Source organism: Zea mays, chromosome 3 (assembly GCF_902167145.1).
Source record: "Zea mays cultivar B73 chromosome 3, Zm-B73-REFERENCE-NAM-5.0, whole genome shotgun sequence".
Taxonomy (NCBI): Eukaryota; Viridiplantae; Streptophyta; class Magnoliopsida; order Poales; family Poaceae; genus Zea; species Zea mays.
Window position 1 is genome coordinate 48,532,097 of NC_050098.1, and position 24,232 is coordinate 48,556,328.

General features: G+C 43.6%; 1 protein-coding gene across 1 annotated transcript; it reads left to right on the forward strand.

Annotated features, from left to right (window-relative positions):
* Nucleotides 1-7,527: 7,527 nt before the first annotated feature.
* On the forward strand, nt 7,528-8,362 carry LOC103650050 (uncharacterized). Its single transcript, XM_008675718.4, is given in 2 exon segments — nt 7,528-7,869; nt 7,872-8,362. Coding segments are annotated over 2 exon segments (273 nt in total). The 5' UTR covers nt 7,528-7,827; the 3' UTR covers nt 8,103-8,362.
* Nucleotides 8,363-24,232: the final 15,870 nt, after the last annotated feature.

Here is a 24,232-nt window from a genome sequence, read left to right on the forward strand (position 1 = left end):
CTATGCCTTTATGTTGATGACATCTTGATCTTTGGATCAAATCTCAATGTGATTGAGGAAGTTAAAAATCTTCTATCGAGCAATTTCGAAATGAAAGATTTGGGAGAAGCTGATGTCATTCTAAACATCAAGCTTGTTAGAGAAGCTGATGGTGGGGTAACTTTGTTACAATCCCATTATGTGGAAAAGGTATTGAGTCGCTTTGGTTTTAGTGACTGTGATCCTGCTCCAACACCTTATGACCCTAGTGTGCTATTGAGAAAGAATCGGAGAATAGCAAGGGATCAATTGACATACTCCCAGATCATTGGCTCGCTCATGTACCTTGCAAGTGCAACAAGGCTAGACATCTCTTATGCTGTGAGTAAGCTAAGTCGGTTTGTGTCGAAACCAGGAGATGATCACTGGCGTGCTCTTGAGAGAGTGTTGCGGTATTTGAAAGGTACTATGACATACGGTATTCATTATACCGGAAACCCAAAAGTGCTGGAAGGATATTGTGATGCCAACTGGATTTCTGATGCTGATGAGCTTTATGCCACAAGCGGATATGTGTTTCTGTTTGGAGGTGGCGCTGTTTCCTGGAAGTCTTGCAAGCAGACTATCTTAACGAAGTCTACAATGGAAGCAGAACTCGCAGCATTAGACACTGCTGGGGCTGAGTGGCTTCGTGATTTCCTATTGGACTTACCGGTAGTTGAAAAACCGATACCGACTATTTCCATGAACTGTGACAATCAAACTGTGATTACAAAGGTTAACAGTTCTAGGAATAACATGAAGTCTACAAGGCATGTTAAGAGGAGATTGAAATCTGTCAGAAAGTTGAAAAACTCCGGAGTTATAACTGTGGATTATGTCCACACATTGAATAATCTGGCAGATCAATTCACTAAGGGTTTGTCACGCAATGTGATAGAAAGTGCATCGAGGGAAATGGGTATGAGACCCATGTGAAATCTACTCTAGTGGTAACCTGCTTTATGTGATCGGAGATCCCGTGAAGTAGAGTAGAGAAACAAGCTAGGAGTAGATTGTGAGGAAAGATCCCTTCCTTAACTCATTTCTGATGCACATCTTTCCTATCTGTAAGGCAGGATGGTTTTTACCTTAATGTATTCCAAGAGTCTTATAAAGGTGAGATGTTGTCCTACAGAACATCTTTTGAGGAATACACCTATATGAGTCAGACTGCTGGTCACAGTCTATGGGACTTGGGTAATCCCTAAATAATCATGAAAGGCACTGAAGTATGACTTATATGCTTCTAAACAGCGGGAATACCCTTTTGCAGCCTAGTATTAGCAAAGGATTTGAGTGAATCTCACTTCGCACAAAACTGTCAATTCAAGGCTTAGTCCATTATTCAGTTGTGAATGAGTGAAACTCTTATTCTAGATGGATGTTCAGCTTACAGTCTCCATCGAAACACTGTTATATCAAAGGATTGTGATTCTGATACTTCATCATTACAAACCCTAGAGTTTGGTGGGGATTGTTGGATCTTTTATGGGCCTGGCCCATTTATTGAATAAACTATATGATGTGTAGTGGTGGAGAATACCAATAGTACCATATTGGAAGTCCAAGGGTCTTTTGTCTTGACTTATATGGTGGGAATTATTCCACCTAACTTGATAAGTCAAGAAACGGACAAGGGCGTGCCACACGCGCGCGCACGCGCCACCGCAGCCGCCGGCCGGGCCGGGCTCGGGCCGGGCGTGGCGTGGCGTGGCGTGGCGTGGCAGGCAGGCAGGAAGGCAGGCGAGCGGGCGTGGTGTGGTGTGGTTGTGTTAATTTTTAGCACTCACTATCCGCGTAAACCTTTCAGTTGTCTGTCTCTTCGTCAGCTGCATGCGAGTCTCTTGTCCTTCAGCTGCATGTCCCTTGGCGTGCAGCACGCGACCCTTCTCCTTCAACTTCCCTCTGTGAGAGGTTAAATAGAGGAGAACCCCTGGCACTTGGTACACATGAATAGAAACCATTTCAGAGTCACAACCCAACCGCAAGTGAGAGTGTTCCCATCTCGTGACTCTGCGCGCACATAGAAGCGAGAGGGCAGGTGCCTCCGGAGCCCTTGCCGTTCGAGACCTTGCACGGGGGATCGGCAATTAGGTTTTTGGGGAGCGTCTACGCGACTGCCCAAAACGTCTTCTTCCTGGCGACATGACAAGGGAAGCTGGACAAGGATCCGGATCATCAGAGCGTATGGTAGGGTATGATCAATTTATTTCCCTACTGTTTTGCGTTCTGCAGATTACATATGTTTCATATATTCACCTCTGTTGTTTCATATGTAGTCATGTATTTATCTCATCTGTTCTATAATTTTATAATATGTTATATCTGTTTGTTTTAATTCTACAGTCATGTTGTTTATATTGCTATCTACTTATTTTTAGTTGTTCCGTAATAATTCATGAACCATGTTTATATACTTATTATATTCATATGATTCATATGCTCTATGTTCTCTTGATCCATATTGGTATGGATCAATTTGAAATCACGATTTCTATGGTTAATTATTTGTTATATGTCATCATCATAATGTTAATTTATGGAATTAAAATAATACGGAAAATGCCTATAATTCTAACAACGACCATGAGGTTGTTTGTCAAGGTCCACCCTGCCTCTAAGGAACATCATGCGGCCCATTAGGTCCCTCGGCCTAGCAATGCCATAGTTTGACAAGTGTCAGAGCGTGTCCTTGTCTTCAAATAGCACAAAGACCCTCACTGATGTTGACGTAGAAAGACTCGATGGAGGCTTTCACGATCCCTGCCATGACCTTGTGCGTGCTCTTGCCACAGGGTGATCCACCGCGCTGTGAAGTGCACAAGCATGGTGGTGGTGGATATCAACCCAAGCTGGTGAGTTGGCGATGCTCCAGGATCAGCTCTCATGATGCGTCCATCTCCGACATCTCCTCCAACTAAGCTTTCTCGCTCGTCGGCTCCCTTGTTGGCATCTCCATGTGGGTTTTGGGGCAATGGTGATGTATATGGCTTGATCATGAGCAAGTGAACCTAGCAATTGATCTAGTGCATGGGATATAAGTTGATAACTCAACTTTGACCTAACCATTGAAAGATGTGTGAAGAAGCTTGAAGAAGTACCCCCATCGAGTTATATGCTTATGCACATTGGCTAGTTCAATCCAATGAGAAAGAAGCCAATGAAAACAATCTAAGAAGAAGCTCAAGTCATCCTCAACTTGAAGTGATCCATCAAATTGGTGTCTTGCAAGCATACAAGTGGTGTTTCTACCCTCGTCTATCAAGATAAAGCCACCCTTTATTGGAAATTGATGATAAAGGGGAAGAACAAGGATACAAAAATAGATCAAGGTGGAGAAACTAGGTCACAAAAAATATATTAATGGGGAGAAAATGAGAAAGTTTGAATAAAAGAGAGTGATAATTTTTTTGAAACACACAAGTAGGGTGATCAATCTCATGAATTTGGCTGTTCATTTGAAGTTTGCATTTTCATATGATTGCTTGCATTTTGACTGGTCCCCAAAAGCAGGGTACCCAAAGTAGATCCATTACTGGTGGCAGGCACACGTATGTACCCGCTAAGCATGAAAACGAGGCAGACACTGTTGGCCTACACCAGCCATGATGAGACATGTCACCGCAGAATACCATCCCGTCTAACATCACAACATGTCGGGCGAACATCGAGGGGCCAGCTTAGATAGGATGGGACACACCCTCATACGGCCATGAACATCTCCAACACTGCGATATGGGGCCTGCTAGGGTCTACGACAGAGTTAGAGTCCCCAAATGAGACACGACAGTATAACCCACCATACCGCGTGTGTGCTCACGCAAGCACCAAAAGACGACGTCACCAGAAGAACTTCTGTAAATGACAGACCCCACTCCTATCGGCTGCAAACAACCCACCTCTTTGTAAAAGTCCTTCCCCTTGAACTATAAAAGGGGTGGCTGAACTGGAACCAGGGCAGAGGGTGAGCTAAGGAACATTCAATAGAAGCCTTCGTGTTCCTCGCTCTTTCAGTCTCACGTGTACCCCTTATAACACATCCTCGGGCCTCCAACCCCAAAGAGCAATACAAGATCGGTGCTACAATTTTGAAGCGAGTCCGTTATAAACCCTAACGAGTCCGCACTAACCTCCCCCATCGAACACAAATTCTATTGTGTTCCCGTTTTCGGAACCACGACACATTTGCACAAGTAGTGGTTTATACAATTGGTACCTTCCTAGCTTTGTGTGGTGTTTACTAGTTATAAGACTTTCTTGACAATTTGAGAACTAGCATGCATATGATAGTAATAGCTAGACTTGTAGCGAGCTTATGAAGTGATGACAGAAACATGCCTATAACTTTGATATTGTGGGGTTTCTAGTGTTTTTGATGTCTAGCTAACCAAGGTTCTAAGAATGGAAATCAAATGATGAACCAATGTTTCCAAATTGTATACATGTTACTAAAAGTCGCCTAGAGGGGGGGTGAATAGGCAAATCTAAAATTTATAAACTTTAAGCACTACTATAAGTCGGGGTTAGCGTTAGAAATAAAAGTGAGTCCGAAAGAGAGGGCAAAAAACAAATCACAAGCAAATAGCGAGAGTGACACGATGATTTGTTTTACCGAGGTTCGGTTCTTGCAAACCTACTCCCCGTTGAGGTGGTCATAAAGACCGGATCTCTTTCAATCATTTCCCTCTCTCAAACGATCACTTAGACCGAGTGAGCTTCTCTTCTCAATCAATTGGGACACTTAGCCCCACAAGGATCACCACACAATTGATGTCTCTTGCTTTGATTACAAATGTCTTGGGAACAAGAAATGGGGAAGAAGAAAAGCGATCCAAGCGCAAGAACTCAAAAGAACGCGATAAAACTCTCTCTTCTAGTCACTATTCCTTTGAGTGGAATTGGGACAAGGAGAGATTTTGATTCACTCTAATTGTGTCTTGTATTGAATGCACTAGCTCTTGTATTGAATGTGTTGGCTGAAAACTTGGATGCCTTGAAGTGTGGTGGTTGGGGGGTATTTATAGCCCCAACCACCAAAGTGGTCGTTGGGGAAGGCTGCTGTCGAAGGGCACACCGGACAGTCCGGTGCGCCACCGGACAGTGTCCGGTGCGCCAACCACGTCACCCAACCGTTAGGGTTTGACCATTGGAGCTCTGACATGTGGGGCCACCAGATAGTCTGGTGGTGCACCGGACAGGTCCTGTTCACTGTCCAGTGCTCCTTCTGGCGCCTGCTCTGACTCTACGCGCGCAGTCACGCACTGTTCACTGTTCCTGTAGCTTTTGCAGACGACCGTTGGCGCAGTTAGCCGTTACTCCGCTGGCACACCGGACAGTTCGGTGAATTATAGCGGAGTGGCTCCCTGAAAACCCGAAGCTAGCAAGTTGGAGTTGATCCACCCTGGTGCACCAGATACTGTTCGGTGCGCCATATCAGGGCAGCCTTCGGTTTTCTTTGCTCCTTTCATTTGAACCCTTTCTTATAACTTTGTATTGGTTTATTGTGAACCTTTGACACCTGTGGAACATATATTTTAGAGCAAACTAGTTAGTCCAATAATTTGTATTGGGCAATAATTCAACTACCAAAATCATTTAGAAAAAGGTTTGACCCTATTTCCCTTTCAATTACAAAGGTTTGTTCTAAACACCTTAGCATAATTTTGTAGCATTGTCTCTCCCACGATTCTTATCAAACATATGTGCAAGCTTTAACCCAAACACACTAGCACATATTAGGGGAAACTAATACTGCTATATCGAGTTGGGTTTGATATCAAGCATCTCTTGGACTTTCATATGGTTACCTATCACTAGTTTTCACATGTGTGCCTCACCACTCATAAACTAGACTTATCTAGATCAAGATATCCATCTATGCCCCCTTTACAGTACGACTGGAGGGAAAATAAAGGTGCTATCGCTAATATGTGTGTTCATCAACTCTATTGTCACTTAAAACTAGTTCATCTTTAACCTTCTCGCTCATCCTTTGAAAACTGATCATTCATCAATATGGGCATAGAAACTACATTAGCCTAATCATTCACCGTTATTATGACCTATCTCAATCTACATATGTAAAATACACATTATCATAATAATTTAATGTAATTAAACACCAAAACCCAACAAGGGACCTAGATGCGTTTACATATAATATAACATATAGTAACACTACATAGAGAGCACATATTTTCTATTTTACACACTTTTAAATATTGTTTTAAAACTATTTAACAAATATTAACCTAGCTAAATCTATAATTCAGCATTACATGATCCAATGAGCATGATTTTATTTACTATAACTCAAATATGTAATAGTTAGCGTACCATAAAATTTTCAATATAATTGGACCGCAGAAACTGCATCTATAAACTAATTACATAAAGCATAGATCTAATCTATTCATGTGGAGTTCAACAAGATTGAATTTTCTATGATTTAGTCTGGGTTTTTTAAAGATTTGATCAAAATAAACATAAAGAATAAGGAAACACATATAGAAAATCAGACATATGGTCACGTGCCTGATTTTCAAAGATGAGATAATTTCTATCTGATTTTATATGGGTGAAAAGGCTGACTAACTTCCACGATAGTTGAGAGAGACAAAATAATTATTTTTTGCGCTACACACGGGCTACAAAAGGACACACAACCGTAGCCCAGTTTTACGGGCCGAAAAGAGGAAAAGACAAGGGTAGTCGAGTGGGAAGGAGCCCAACAGGCCATACAAAGGCGTTCACGCAAGTTAACTCCGGAGGCCCACCACTCCCTCTTGATTTCTCCATTTAATCCGATAGGCCAAAACAATCCAAAAAAAAAACCGATATGCGAAGCCAAACCAAAACAAAACTTTGGTGTGCATGCCGGCCGTGTCCGCTCCCTCCGTCCTTGCGCCGGCACCGCCGACGGCGAGACGCGGCGTGCTACGCACGCGCTGTGGCTTGGCGGCCACCGCGACGCCCGCGTCGTCAGTATGTCCGGTTACGGGCACCTGCCGGCGCTCCCCGAGAGACCGAGCGCGTGTGCGTGTTGACAGCCTGCCTGTGTTTCGCTACAGAGAGCCGTGGCCCGTGGATCTGCAGGCCAAAGTGACGAGCAAGTACTTCGACGTAGAGGTGTACATTTGGGCTGGACCTAATGTACGGGCACGAAGCACGAAAAAAAAGTTCGGCCCAAGCACGGCACGACACGAAATTATTTCGGGCCGTGCCGGCCCGGCCCGGCCCGTTGTATACTTGTATCGGGCCGTGCTTGGGCCGACGCCGAGGCCCACAGGCGGGCACGAGCCCGGTCCGTTTAAGCAGATCCGAATTGGCCCGTTTACTGGCACGAAAGGCCCGAAATTCATAGCAGCGCACTCCTGAAATTCTCGTTGTCTGTGTGTCCACGGACGGACGGCGGGACGGGCCTAAAGCGCCGCAACCGCGCGGCCCATTTCCATTAACCTGAAACCCTACGTGCTACGTCCCTGCCCGGCCGCCGTTTTCTCCCGTGTCCCGATCCGCCGATCCCGATTCCCGACTGGCGACTCCCATCCAGCACCGGCCACCGGCATGCTCCATCCATAACCTGTGACTTTTAAGATAGGGAAAGATTAGAAGGAACGGATCGAGTAGGCAGCTTAGCTGTTTGCTTAGACTTTATAGAGACAAAACACTCCCACACCCACAGTCCACAGACTCGCACTGCACTTGTCCAATCCAGGGAGGCTGGGAAGGATCAGGGATCCATCCACCGTTCTGTCTTCTCAGGTCGACAGGAGGCCAAACCAGGTGCGCGCGTCCGTGTCGGCGATGAGTGCGGGCAGGAGCCGGGCGCGGCAGAACGCGATGCGCTCAGGGCCTCAGGGGTGGTGGTGCTGGGCGCCGTGGCCTTCGGCTACCTCTCCTTCCGCGTCGGCTTCAAGCCCTACCTCGACCAGGCTCAGGAGGCCATCGACTCCGCCCGCGACCCCGACCCTGACGCCGCCACCACCGCCGCGAGGGACGCGTCCGACGATCCCGGCGCCGGTTGCCCAGGGGGAGACCTCGGGCCGTCCAAGGACCCCGCCGTCGTACTGCGCGACTGAGGCCCGGTGCGGGCGTTTGGTTGCGCCATTTTTTATTTCGGGCCGCCCATTTAAAGCACGGCATGTTTAGTGAAATATGGGCTGGGCCGTGGGCCGGCACGGCACAGCCCGAATTTAATACTGGGCCGGGCCGGCCCGAAATTAAACGTGCCGAGTTTTTTCGGGTTTGGGCCGGGCCGGGCTGGGCGGCCCGAATGTACAACTATACTTCGACGTGGAGGCCAATGTAAGCAATCTCCTGCGGGTAAAAGCAACTCCAAGAAGGATCCTAAACTAAGGTCAATATTTTTTTAAACCGATTTAATCTATTTAGAAGTGACACAAAACGTGGTTCTCCAACAACAAGCCTCAAATATACTAACTCCGTTATCGAATATTTGTCATCCGCTAGTTTATTTTTGAATTAAACAGGAACAAATACTCGTGCTGCTAGACCAGACCCTACTGCTCACGTGGTGGACGTTTTGTATTATCATCATCATATAGTCTAATGTTCAGTATACAACAAGTGGAGACCTATAGGTTTATCTGCAAAGAATTGCAGCTTCAGACAATGTTCAAAATTAGTAGTGCCTTTTCTCTTTCTTAATGTATCATGTAAACCTCTACTACTTATTAAGTTAGCAATAGTAGTCTGCCTTTTTGTGTTCTGTCATTCTACGATCTCAGCCGTCCAGAAAAAAAATCAAATCATGGCTGCCTAGGATCGAATCTTGGATCTATTGAGCAGAATGCCTAGCCTTCCACCCTCTAACCAACATGACTCATGTTGAATTGTATACAACTTCAACTAAAACGTCTTTTGTGTTTAACCCACCGTACACTCTGTATGCTCACTGAGTCTAGAAAAACATTTATAGCTTGGTCCCTGATTTTTCTGGAATTTGGGACGCAGTCCAGGAAATAAAGAAAATAGGGAAAAGGAGTTTAGAAATTGATTTTTAGTTTAAAAATAATTGCAGAAACCCATTTAATTCATGGAAATTTCATATTAAATCTAAATGAGTTCATTCCAATTTCTATAATTCTATAATATTATTTTTATCACATACTACCTCTGTTTTGTCATGAAAACAACAATAAAATTGATTTCCTAATTAATCCTATATCAAATACATAGAAACTTTGAAAATTCGTAACTTCCTCATTTTAATTCTAAATTGAATCGTTCCAGTTGTGTTAGTCTCGTATGAATATTTACTACGCAGTAACAACATTGATTATACCACGTTTTATACTTTTATAATTAGATATTTATTTATCCTATGTTAATTGGGTTAATCCATGTCTATTGGATTAATTTATTTAATATATTAATATAGTATTCTAACTTTGTGGTTATACGATGTTTGATCATTAGTCTTGCAAACACACACTTACCTTTTTGTTTAAGCAAAAGCGTATGGTGGTACGTGTCCAATGACTAACGATGTACGAGAGAATTTCTTCCGGTATGTGTGAAACGTGCTCTCCAATAATGAGACCATACAAATCATGATATATATCAAAGTCTGCATGATACTGATGGTTGCAATGTAGTGGTGAAACAGATAGATTATAAATAACAAAATTTATGTATGGCCAGAATCACAAATTGATTATGAAACATTTTATCTACTACTTATTAAGTTAGCAATAGTAGCCTGCCTTTTTGTGTTCTGCCATTCTGCGATCTCAGCCGTTCATTCTACCATTCTACAATCTCAGCCGTCCAATCCCGCACACCAGTTTTCCGCGCGCAGAAAAAAAATCAAACCGTGGCTGCCTAGGATCGAACCTTGGATCTATTGAGCAAAATGCCTAGCCTTCCACCCTCTAGCCAACATGACTCATGTTGAATTGTATACAACTTCAACTAAAACGTCTTTTGTGTTTAACCCACCGTCCACTATGTATGCTCACTGAGTCTAGAAAAACATTTATAGCTTGGTCCCTGATTTTTCTGGAATTTGGGACGCAGTCCAGGAAATAAAGAAAATAGGGAAAAGGAGTTTAGAAATTGATTTTTAGTTTAAAAATAATTGCAGAAACCCATTTAATTCATGGAAATTTCATATTAAATCTAAATGAGTTCATTCCAATTTTTATAATTCTATAATATTATTTTTATCACATAATACCTCTGTTTTGTCATGAAAACAACAATAAAATTGATTTCCTAATTAATCCTATATCAAATACATAGAAACTTTGGAAATTCGTAACTTTCTCATTTTAATTCCAAATTGAATCGTTCCAGTTGTGTTAGTCTCGTATGAATATTTACTACGCAGTAACAATATTGATTATACCATGTTTCATACTTTTATAATTAGATATTTATTTATCCTATGTTAATTGGGTTAATCCATGTCTATTGGATTAATTTATTTAATATATTAATATAGTATTCTAACTTTGTGGTTATACGATATTAGATCATTAGTCTTGCAAACACACCCTTACCTTTTTGTTTAAGCAAAAGCGTATGGTGGTACGTGTCCAATGACTAACGATGTACGAGAGAATTTCTTCCGGTATGTGTGAAACGTGCTCTCCAATAATGAGACCATACAAATCATGATATATATCAAAGTCTGCATGATACTGATGGTTGCAATGTAGTGGTGAAACAGATAGATTATAAATAACAAAATTTATGTATGGCCAGAATCACAAATTGATTATGAAACATTTTCTCATAATGGTATAACACATATTTTGTATATAAGTTATCGTAGTATACTGGTATTATATATTCCCGTTGCAACGCACGGGCATTCAGCTATCATGTATAGAAGTCTGCACGATACTTTTGGTTGGAATGTAGTGATGAACTAGTTAGATTGAAATAACAAAATTTATGTATGGCTAGGATCACAAATTAATTACGAAACATTTTCACATAACAGTATAACACATATTTGTTCATAAGTTATCATGATATTAAATGTTTCCGTTGCAACGCACGGGCACCCACCTATATGTGTTTATGTCTACATCTATGACAAGAAACACATCTACTACATCTCTCTCCAAGCTCACTTACTACCATTGCACAATGCGTAGTAGTAGATAAGTATCACCGATATTCTTGAATTATATTTTTAGATGGAGGTAATATTATTTAAAGAAGAGCTTTGCATGCTATTTCTTTTGTTTGAATAATGCATTATACTTAAATTCCCTTTTTTGCATGTGTGAATTTTTTTTCTTCGTAATATTTTTTCCATGGATTAGACTTGTGAGTCATTTTCATAAACCAACACCAAGCATGAATCCATGTTTCCTACTTCAAACCCCGAACAAACTCCATGAGCAGGAGACATTCGCGTTGTCGTCGCTCATCGATGACGAGAAGAAGCTTGGCGACTGTCAGTTCGACCTCTAAAAGCAGTCTTACGTGGTCGCATGCGCCGCTGTGTACGACAAGCTCCTGCGAAGCCGCCGCTTGGACGTGGTCCAGAGCAGCTGCACCGCGCTGTCCATCGTTAAGCAGGGGGGCCTCATGGTTGTCGCCAACGTCGACGACTCTCGGATTGTTCTGGACACCGCATCCGACGACGACGCCATCACACCGTCCAGCTCATCGTCCACCTGAAGCCCAACCTGCCACGTAAGTCGCTACTGGTCGGACATGAATTCTTGTGCGATGGGACGATGGACGTTGCTGACGTTGTGTGAGTGTCCTCGAACACGATGTATGTAGTGGAATAGCGCATTCGGTGGTGCAACGACCAGGGGTACTACCTCGCTGATGAGCCCGGGATGCACTTCGTTTGGCAGCCCAACCAAGAGTCATCGGTACTCGTCATGTCGCGTGCGTTCGACGACTACTATATCGAGGATTGTGGCGTCATCTTGGCGCCGGAGGTGACATAGAGGAGGATCGACAATAGTGACCAGTTCGTCATCCTCGCCACCGTCAGGGTAGCTTTTGTGCCGGCCTGCCTTTAATTCTTTTCGCAAACACATACACACTTACCTTTTTGTTTAAGCAAGAGCATATGGTGGTGCGTGTCTGATGACTAACGATGTACGAGAGAATTTTTCCGGCATGTGTGGAACGTGCCCGTGCTCTCCAATGATGAGACCATACAAATCGTGGCATATATCGAAGTCTGCATGATACTGATGGTTGCAATGTAGTGGTGAAATAACTAGATTAAAATAACAAAATTTATGTATGGCTAGGATCACAAATTGATTATGAAACATTTTCTCATAACAATATAACACATATTTTGTATATAAGTTATCGTAGTATACTGGTATTATATATTCCCGTTGCAACGCACGGGCATCCAGCTAGTAGAAACTATGGCTACTCTGGCTTACTTCGATCCATCCTCACGGAAAGCCACCGCAGGAGCACTGCTGGCCGTGCGGGTTGGAGCTGTCGGCACGTGGGGACACGCTCTTTGTGGGGAGGGAGGCGGCGGACGGGTGGAAGAGCCGGCCAGATGAAGAAAGTTCGTTCGTGAACGCGAATAGGTCCTCTCCACCGAGGTCGTATATTTGCGTGGAGTCTATATAACTTTGCTTCAAATTTATAAAATAACACCTCTCTTAGAAGCTGTTTTTTCTTCTTATGACCTATATTTGAAAACATGACTCAATTTAAGATCTCTTTTGGAGATGTTATAAAAAACTATAGACCGTATTATTTACAGGGTGAAGTTTAAAATAGAAATTGAGATAGTGAGTAGAATACTAGAATGGGGAGTCTGTTTTTTTGCCTATACCCATCTCGCACGCCCGAATGGCTGCTGGAGATTTTGTTAAATATTCCTACGACTGAAGAGGAGGAGAGTAGAGATGAGGTTCCTATTCATCATTCAACATAGTAAATCATTGCTTACAAGTCTATACTATACTTAAAGCACCAGTTTCAACGGTCGTCATGATTCATTTTTTTTACAAATAACCCCTCACAGCTATTTCAAATTAATCCGTTGCACGTCTATAGATGCCAAACAATGCCCGACACAGACTAGATGCATGCGGGCCACAACTATGGCACATGCACGTCATGCCGGGCCAGCCCGTTAGCCCATCGATCTATTTAATTAAATCAGCGTAACGACGCCCGACACGGGTTAGATGCACGCGGACCACAACTATGGCACAGGCACGTCACGGTGCAGGAGGTGGGGTTCGAACCCATGCCTTGATGGAAGAAGGGCGGGAGACACTGAGTGAAACTGTCTAACCAGTAGAACATCACGCTAAGATGTTTTTAAGAATGAATATAAATTGTATATAGGTATATAGTTTTTTTGTAAAATAAAAAAAATAATCGTGTCGGGGCGGGCCAGCACTACGGGCCGAGGCTACAGCCCAAACACAGCACGACGTTCTTTGCTCTTGCAAGCATTAGATCGTTTCTGAGACCACATTGGCGCAATGGACTACATGGTGTTTGAGGTTGCTGAATTGGATGGAACAACAATAATTTGTCACACTAACAGCAAAATGAAAGGTTATTTGTTGGTTTTAAACGTTAGTAATTGCTACGAAGTAGCGTAATTTATATGGAGCGCATCCAGTTTTTATTGATGCCTGACTCAATCACTCCATATTTTGATCTATCTTTTTTATAAGTTTGACTGTATGGGACTTATTTTATAAACTTGATCTCACAAACTTTCTCTTATTTGGTCTCTGTATGATGGAATTATATCATTTTATAATTTCTGCTCATTCAGTCAATCGTTATGAACTCTCTTTTAATCGCTCACTTTATTGGCCGTGTTGTAACAAGACATATGTTGTAACAAGACATATTTGCATGGAGTAAACAATAACATCAGTTAGCCAAATCAAAAAAATATATTATACAGAGAGCGGAGACAATCAATAAAAAATCTTGATTTTTTTTGATGGATAGTTTACGTGGGTATTGTTGTAAGCCGTCGCAACGCACGGGTAACCGACTAGTAACAACATAATGCACTCAAGCATGGAAGGAAAACCTGAAAGCAGAACAAAATCAGTTATGAAATTCTGTCTTCCAAGGCACCTATTGATCTGCAATTCTGCATACCACTGCATGTCTCCCTGCAACTAGTTCTGTCAGGAGCTAAAATGTCGTCTTCACTTATTCAAGTAAGCTATTAGTGGTGACCACAGGGTACTCATGGGAGAAGTATGGTGAATGCTTTGACGATGAAAGTTTTACAAGTGATTTTGAGCCTTTTACTTTATTACCTTTTACTTTTGCATTTTCATTTTCAACTACTGTTATTAATTCGGTTTTCACTGTGGTGATTTTTTATGTGAACTTTCTGTAGCCTTTTGTAACTAACAATATGCATTATTACCATTGTCGGAAAAGTTATTGAAAGGGGATTAGGCTTACACCTAGTTCCTAAATAATTTTGGTGGTTGAATTGCCCAACACAAATCTTTGGACTAACTAGTTTGCTCTAGTGTATAAGTTATACAGGTGTCAAAGGTTCACACTTAGCCAATAAAAAGACCAAGTGTTGAGTTCAACGAAAATGCAAAGGAGCAACCGAAGGCTCCTCTGGTCTAGCGCACCGGACTGTCCGGTGTGCCACCGGACATGTCCGGTGCACCAGAGGACTCAGGTTTCAAACTCGTCACCTTCGGGAATTTCCAGAGGCCACTCCGCTATAATTCACCGGACTGTCCGGTGTGCACCGGACTGTCTGGTGCTCCAAGGAAGGGTGGCCTCAGGAACTCGCCAGCCTCGGGTTTTTACTCCAGCCGCTCCGCTATAATTCACCGGACTGTCCGTGTGCACCGGACTGTCCGGTGTGCACCGGACTGTCCGGTGTGCACCGGACTGTCCGGTGCATCTGCGGAGCAACGGCTACTTCAGGCGCCAACGGCTACCTGCAGCGCATTAATTGCGCGCCAGCGCGCGCAGAGGTCAGGCACGCCCATGCTGGCGCACCGGACACTCTACAGTACATGTCTGGTGCGCCACCGGACATCAAGGCGGGCCCAGAAGTCAGAACTCCAACGGTCGATTTCCAACGGCACTGATGACGTGGCGGGGGCACCGGACTGTCCGGTGTGCACCGGACTGTCCGGTGCGCCATCGAACAGACAGCTCTGCCAACGGTCAAGTTTGGTGGTTTGGGCTATAAATACCCCAACCACCCCACCATTCATTGCATCCAAGTTCTCTACTTCCCAACTACTACAAGAGCTCTAGCATTCAATTCTAGACACACCAAAGAGATCAAATCCTCTCCATATTCCACACAACGCCCTAGTGACTAGAGAGAGAGATTTGCTTGTGTTCTTTCGAGCTCTTGCGCTTGGATTGCTTCCTTGTTTCTTGATTCTTTCTTGTGATCAAACACTCACTTGTAATTGAGGCAAGAGACACCAATTGTGTGGTGGTCCTTGCGGGAAGTTTTGTTCCCGGCTTTGATTTGAGAAGAGAAGCTCACTCGGTCCGAGGGACCGTTTGAGAGAGGGAAGGGTTGAAAGAGACCCGGCCTTTGTGGCCTCCTCAACGGGGAGTAGGTTTGCGAGAACCGAACCTCGGTAAAACAAATCTGCGTGTCACACTCTTTATTTGCTTGCGATTTGTTTTGCACCCTCTCTCGCGGACTCGTTTATATTTCTAACGCTAACCCGGCTTGTAGTTGTGTTTATATTTGTAAATTTCAGTTTCGCTCTATTCACCCCCCCTCTAGGCGACTTTCAATTGGTATCAGAGCCCGGTGCTTCATTAGAGCCTAACCGCTCGAAGTGATGTCGGGAGATCACGCCAAGAAGGAGATGGAGACCGGTGAAAAGCCCACTACAAGCCACGGGAGCACTTCATCGGAAGAGTCCCGCACCAAGAGGAAGGAGAAGAAGAAGAGCTCCTCCAACAAAGGAAAGGAGAAGAAATCTTCTTCGCACCACAAAGAGAAGAAGGAGAGATCTTCCTCCCACAAGCCACATCGGAGAGGGGACAAGCACAAAAGGATGAGGAAAGTGGTCTACTACGAGACCGACACTTCATCAACATCGACCTCCGACTCCGATGCGCCCTCCGTAACTTCTAAACGCCAAGAGCGTAAGAAGTTTAGTAAGATTCCCCTACATTACCCTCGCATTTCTAAAAATGCACCTTTACTTTCCGTCCCATTAGGCAAACCACCAACTTTCGATGGTGAAGATTATGCTAGGTGGAGTGATTTAATGCGATTTCATCTAACCTCACTCCACAAAAGTATATGGGATGTTGTTGAGTTTGGTGCACAGGTACCATCCGTAGGGGATAAAGACTATGATGAGGATGAGGTGGCCCAAATCGAGCACTTCAACTCTCAAGCGACAACAATACTCCTTGCCTCTTTAAGTAGAGAGGAGTATAACAAAGTTCAAGGGTTGAAGAGCGCCAAGGAGGTTTGAGATGTGCTCAAAACCGCGCACGAAGGAGATGAGCTCACCAAGATCACCAAGCGGGAAACGATCGAGGGGGAGCTCGGTCGGTTCTGGCTTCGCAAAGGGGAAGAGCCACAACACATGTACAACCGGCTCAAGACTTTGGTGAACCAAGTGCGCAACCTCGGGAGCGTCAAGTGGGACGACCACGAAATGGTTAAGGTTATTCTAAGATCTCTCATTTTCCTTAACCCCACTCAAGTTCAATTAATTCGTGGTAATCCTAGATATACTAAAATGACCCCCGAGGAAGTTATCGGGAATTTTGTAAGTTTTGAGTGCATGATCGAAGGCTCAAGGAAAATCAACGAGCTTGATGATCCATCCACATCCGAAGCTCAACCCGTCGCATTCAAGGCGACGGAGGAGAAAAAGGAGGAGGCTACACCAAGTCGACAACCTATAGACGCCTCCAAGCTCGACAATGAGGAAATGGCGCTCGTCATCAAGAGCTTCCGCCAAATCCTCAAGCAAAGGAGAGGGAAAGACTACAAGTCCCGCTCCAAGAAGGTTTGCTACAAATGTGGTAAGCCCGGTCATTTTATTGCTAAATGTCCTATATCAAGTGACAGTGACCGAGGCGACGACAAGAAGGGGAGAAGAAAGGAGAAAAAGAAGTACTACAAGAAGAAGGGCGGCGATGCCCATGTTTGTCGGGAGTGGGATTCCGACGAAAGCTCAAGCGACTCCTCCGACGACGAGGACGCCGCCAACATCGCCGTCACCAAGGGACTTCTCTTCCCCAACGTCGGCCACAAGTGCCTCATGGCAAAGGACGACAAACAGAAGAAGGTTAAATCTAACTCCTCCACTAAATATGAGTCTTCTAGTGATGATAATAATAGTGATGAGGAGGATAGTTTGCGTGTTCTCTTTGCCAATCTTAACATGGAGCAAAAAGAAAAATTAAATGAATTGATTAGTGCTATTCATGAAAAGGATGACCTTTTGGACTCCCAAGAGGATTGTCTAATTAAAGAAAACAAGAAACATGTTAAGGTTAAAAAGGCTTATGCTCTAGAAGTAGAAAAATGTGAAAAATTATCTAGTGAGCTAAGCACTTGCCGTGAGATGATTGACAACCTTAGGAATGAAAATGCTAGTTTAAATGCTAAGGTTGATTCTCATGTTTGCATTGTTTCAACTTTCAATCCTAAAAATAATAATGATGATTTGCTTGCTAGGATTGAAGAATTGAATATTTCTCTTGCTAGCCTTAGAGTAGAAAATGATAATTTGATTGCTAAGGCTAAAGATTATGATGTTTGCAAAGTTACAGTTTCCGATCTTAGAGATAAAAATGATATTCTTCATGCTAAGATTGTTGAACTTAATTCTTGCAAACCCTCTACATCTATTGTTGAGCATGTATCTATCTGTACTAGATGTAGAGATGTTGATGTTAATGCTATTCATGATCATATGGCTTTAATCAAACAACAAAATGATCATATAGCAAAACTAGATGCTAAAATTGCCGAGCACAACTTAGAAAATGAGAAATTTAAATTTGCTCGTAGCATGCTTTATAATGGGAGACGCCCTGGCATTAAGGACGGCATTGGCTTCCAAAAGGGAGACAATGACAAACTTAATGCCCCTCCTAAGAACTTGTCTAACTTTGTTAAGGGCAAGGCTCCCATGCCTCAGGATAACGAGGGCTACATTTTGTACCCTGCCGGCTATCCTGAGAGCAAAATTAGGAAAATTCACTCTAGGAAGTCTCACTCTGGCCCTAATCATGCTTTTATATATAAGGGTGAGACATCTAGCTCTAGGCAACCAACCCGTGCCAAGTTGCCTAGAAAGAAAGCTCCCAATGCATCAAATGATCATGCCATTTCATTTAAAACTTTTGATGCTTCTTATGTGCTTACTAACAAATCCGGCAAGGTAGTTGCCAAGTTTGTTGGGGGCAAACACAAGGGTTCCAAGACTTGTGTTTGGGTACCCAAAGTTCTTGTGTCTAATGCCAAAGGACCCAAAACCGTTTGGGTACCTAAAGTCAAGAACTAAAATTGTTTTGTAGGTTTATGCATCCGGGGGCTCAAGTTGGATACTCGACAGCGGGTGCACAAACCACATGACTGGGGAGAAAAAGATGTTCTCCTCATATGAGAAAAACCAAGATCCCCAAAGAGCGATCACATTCGGGGATGGAAATCAAGGTTTGGTCAAAGGTTTGGGTAAAATTGCTATTTCACCTGACCATTCCATTTCCAATGTTTTTCTTGTTGATTCATTAGATTACAATTTGCTTTCCGTTTCACAATTATGTCAAATGGGCTACAACTGTCTATTCACTGATATAGGTGTTACTGTCTTTAGAAGAAGTGACGATTCAATAGCATTCAAGGGAGTGTTAGAGGGTCAGCTATACTTGGTAGATTTTGATAGAGCTGAACTCGACACTTGCTTGGTTGCTAAGACTAACTTGGGTTGGCTCTGGCACCGCCGACTAGCCCACGTTGGAATGAAGAATCTTCATAAGCTTCTAAAGGGAGAACACATTTTAGGACTAACCAATGTTCATTTTGAGAAAGACAGGATTTGTAGCGCATGCCAAGCCGGGAAGCAAGTTGGCACTCATCATCCACACAAGAACATCATGACGACCGACAGGCCACTGGAGCTCCTACACATGGATCTATTCGGCCCGATTGCTTACATAAGCATCGGCGGGAGTAAGTACTGTCTAGTTGTTGTGGATGATTATTCTCGCTTCACTTGGGTATTCTTTTTACAGGAAAAATCTCAAACCCAAGAGACCTTAAAGGGATTCTTGAGACGGGCTCAAAATGAGTTAGGCTTAAGGATCAAGAAAATAAGAAGCGACAACGGGACGGAGTTCAAGAACTCTCAAATTGAAGGCTTTCTTGAGGAGGAGGGAATCAAGCATGAGTTCTCCTCTCCCTACACCCCTCAACAAAATGGTGTAGTGGAAAGGAAGAATCGAACTCTATTGGACATGGCAAGGACCATGCTTGATGAGTACAAGACTTCGGATCGGTTTTGGGCCGAGGCGGTCAACACCGCTTGCTACGCCATCAACCGGTTATATCTTCACCGAATCCTCAAGAAGACATCATATGAACTCCTAACCGGGTAGAGGAAGCACTACAAGATTCGGATTGGGTGGTGGCAATGCAAGAGGAGCTCAACAATTTCACTAGGAATGAGGTATGGCATTTGGTTCCACGTCCTAATCAAAATGTTGTAGGAACCAAATGGGTCTTCCACAACAAGCAAGATGAGCATGGTGTGGTGACCAGAAACAAAGCTCGACTTGTGGCCAAGGGATACTCCCAAGTCGAAGGTTTGGATTTCGGTGAAACCTATGCACCCGTAGCTAGGCTTGAGTCAATTCGCATATTATTAGCCTATGCTACTTACCATGGCTTTAAGCTTTATCAAATGGACGTGAAAAGTGCCTTCCTCAATGGACCAATCAAGGAAGAGGTCTATGTTGAGCAACCTCCCGGCTTTGAAGACAGTGAGTATCCTAACCATGTCTATAAGCTCTCTAAGGCGCTTTATGGGCTCAAGCAAGCCCCAAGAGCATGGTATGAATGCCTTAGAGATTTTCTTATTGCTAATGGCTTCAAAGTCGGAAAGGCCGATCCTACACTCTTTACTAAAACTCTTGAAAATGACTTGTTTGTATGCCAAATTTATGTTGATGATATTATATTTGGGTCTACTAACGAGTCTACATGTGAAGAGTTTAGTAGGATTATGACACAGAAATTCGAGATGTCTATGATGGGGGAGTTGAAGTATTTCTTAGGATTCCAAGTGAAGCAACTCCAAGAGGGCACCTTCATTAGCCAAACGAAGTACACTCAAGACATTCTAAACAAGTTTGGGATGAAGGATGCCAAGCCCATCAAGACACCCATGGGAACCAATGGGCATCTCGACCTCGACACGGGAGGTAAGTCCGTGGATCAAAAGGTATACCGGTCGATGATAGGTTCTTTGCTATATTTATGTGCATCTCGACCGGACATTATGCTTTCCGTATGCATGTGTGCAAGATTCCAAGCCGACCCTAAGGAAGCTCACCTTACGGCCGTAAAACGAATCTTGAGATATTTGGCTTATACTCCTAAGTTTGGGCTTTGGTATCCTAGGGGATCCACATTTGATTTAATTGGATATTTGGATGCCGATTGGGCGGGGTGTAAAATAAATAGGAAGAGCACATCAGGGACTTGCCAGTTCTTGGGGAGATCCTTGGTGTCTTGGGCTTCCAAGAAGCAAAATTCGGTCGCTCTTTCCACCGCCGAAGCTGAGTACATTGCCGCAGGACATTGTTGCGCGCAATTGCTTTGGATGAGGCAAACCCTGCGGGACTACGGTTACAAATTAACCAAAGTCCCTTTGCTATGTGATAATGAGAGTGCAATCAAGATGGCAGATAATCCCGTCGAACATAGTCGCACTAAACACATAGCCATTCGGTATCATTTTCTTAGGGATCACCAACAAAAGGGAGATATCGAGATTTCATACATTAATACTAAAGATCAACTAGCCGATATCTTTACCAAGCCTCTTGATGAACAATCTTTTAACAAACTTAGGCATGAGCTCAATATTCTTGATTCTAGGAACTTCTTTTGTTAAAATACACACATTGCTCTACTATATACCTTTGATCATGTCTCCTTCATATGCTATGACTAATGTGTTTTTCAAGTCTATTTCAAACCAAGTCATAGGTGTATTGAAAGGGAATTGGAGTCTTCGGCAAAGACAAAGGCTTCCACTCCGTAACTCATCCTTCGCCGTCGCTCCAAGCCACTCTTCACCTTTGGGGGAGAAAGCAAAAGACTTCGTCTTTGGTATAATCTTAACTCATTTATTTGTGACCAAAGGGGAAGATAGCACTTCGAGGGCTCTAATAATTCCGTTTTTGGCGATTCATGCCAAAGGGGGAGAGAGTATGAGCCCAAAGCAAAAGGACCGCACCACCACCAATTTCAAAAACTTAGCGTTTTTCAAGAGTATTTATCAAATTGGTATCCTATTGTGTTCAAAAGAGGGAGAAACTAGTATTTCAAAAATGATATATCAAAACCCTCTTGAACACTAAGAGGAGGATCTCCTTTAGGGGGAGTTTTGTTTAGTCAAAGGAAAAGCATTTGAAACAGAGGGAGAAAATTTCAAATCTTGAAAATGCTTTGCAAAATCCTATTCATTTACCTTTGACCATTTACAAAAGAACTTTGAAAAGGATTTACAAAAGAGTTTGCAAAAACAAAACATGTGGTGCAAGCGTGGTCCAAAATGTTAAATAAGAAAGAAACAATCCATGCATATCTTGTAAGTAGTTATATTGGCTCAATTCCAAGCAATCTTTACACTTATATTATGCAAACTAGTTCAATTATGCACTTCTATATTTGCTTTGGTTTGTGTTGGCATCAATCACCAAAAAGGGGGAGATTGAAAGGGGATTAGGCTTACACCTAGTTCCTAAATAATTTTGGTGGTTGAATTGCCCAACACAAATCTTTGGACTAACTAGTTTGCTCTAGTGTATAAGTTATACAGGTGTCAAAGGTTCACACTTAGCCAATAAAAAGACCAAGTGTTGAGTTCAACGAAAATGCAAAGGAGCAACCGAAGGCTCCTCTGGTCTAGCGCACCGGACTGTCCGGTGTGCCACCGGACATGTCCGGTGCACCAGAGGACTCAGGTTTCAAACTCGTCACCTTTGGGAATTTCCAGAGGCCACTCCGCTATAATTCACCGGACTGTCCGGTGTGCACCGGACTGTCCGGTGCTCCAAGGAAGGGCGGCCTCAGGAACTCGCCAGCCTCGGGTTTTTACTCCAGCCGCTCCGCTATAATTCACCGGACTGTCCGGTGTGCACCGGACTGTCCGGTGCATCTGCGGAGCAACGGCTACTTCAGGCACCAACGGCTACCTGCAGCGCATTAATTGCGCGCCAGCGCGCGCAGAGGTCAGGCACGCCCATGCTGGCGCACCGGACACTCTACAGTACATGTCCGGTGCGCCACCGGACATCAAGGCGGGCCCAGAAGTCAGAACTCCAACGGTCGATTTCCAACGGCACTGATGACGTGGCGGGGGCACCGGACTGTCCGGTGTGCACCGGACTGTCCGGTGCGCCATCGAACAGACAGCTCTGCCAACGGTCAAGTTTGGTGGTTGGGGCTATAAATACCCCAACCACCCCACCATTCATTGCATCCAAGTTCTCTACTTCCCAACTACTACAAGAGCTCTAGCATTCAATTCTAGACACACCAAAGAGATCAAATCCTCTCCATATTCCACACAACGCCCTAGTGACTAGAGAGAGAGATTTGCTTGTGTTCTTTCGAGCTCTTGCGCTTGGATTGCTTCCTTGTTTCTTGATTCTTTCTTGTGATCAAACACTCACTTGTAATTGAGGCAAGAGACACCAATTGTGTGGTGGTCCTTGCGGGAAGTTTTGTTCCCGGCTTTGATTTGAGAAGAGAAGCTCACTCGGTCCGAGGGACCGTTTGAGAGAGGGAAGGGTTGAAAGAGACCCGGCCTTTGTGGCCTCCTCAACGGGGAGTAGGTTTGCGAGAACCGAACCTCGGTAAAACAAATCTGCGTGTCACACTCTTTATTTGCTTGCGATTTGTTTTGCACCCTCTCTCGTGGACTCGTTTATATTTCTAACGCTAACCCGGCTTGTAGTTGTGTTTATATTTGTAAATTTCAGTTTCGCTCTATTCACCCCCCCTCTAGGCGACTTTCAGTTATACCCCGCATGCTTTGGTCATCCTTCTTACTATGATCAGATATATATAGTATTTTAATGGGGTTATGGACTGTCAAGGAGGTTTGAGAAATGCTTTTGGTAGGATCATCGATCCTATAGCAGTTGCGAAGTGCATACTGCTAGGATGTGTCCTCTATACTAGCCGATAACAGTAACTGTGATAGGGTTAATCCTTACCGTCTGGGATAGGGTTAATCCTAACCGTCTAACTACGTTCCTGATAGAGGTTATCTTAACTGTTGTTTGCAGCCCCCGGTCACACGACGCCATATAAATAGATTAAGGGGACCGACGAGTTTAGCTAATGCTAATCATTCGACCACAAAACTATAATCGATACTTTGTAAAGGTCTCATCACCTAGAAGCTCGGAGTGACCGGAAGAGTTGCAGGAAGGCGTCGTGGTGGCGTGGATGTATAGCGGCACAGCAGCAACGAGTGTGAGAACATGTGGAGAAAGCGTTTGTTCAGCTGCTCTGTAGTCGTAGCTGCTGCAGCTGTTCGAACTGCTGCAACTGCAATCCATAAAGACAAAATACTGTAAAAGCCGTAGCCGTATTAAAGCCGCAACGAACTAGAATACTTGGTTTCTAAGTAAACCAGAGGAATTAATGTAGCAAACTAATTCTATTTTCTAAACCAGCTTAATCTTAGACTAACTCCAACCATATCCTCTATCTCTCTCCTTTATATCCTTTCTTTCTAGACTTCTCTAAAAGATTTTCTCCTTTATATCTTATTTTCTCCAACAATGTCCTTAATACCTCATCCTCTATGTGTTAAATATCTATTTTACATACCTCATCCTCTATGTGTTAAATATCTATTTTACAGACATATTTTACTCTAGATTTTTGTAGGGGGCGTTTTATAGTTCTTCACTAGAGTTAATCTTAGCTCCCGAGTGATCTCTATATTAATTTCTTTGTAAACTAGACTCATGCGTTATGCTA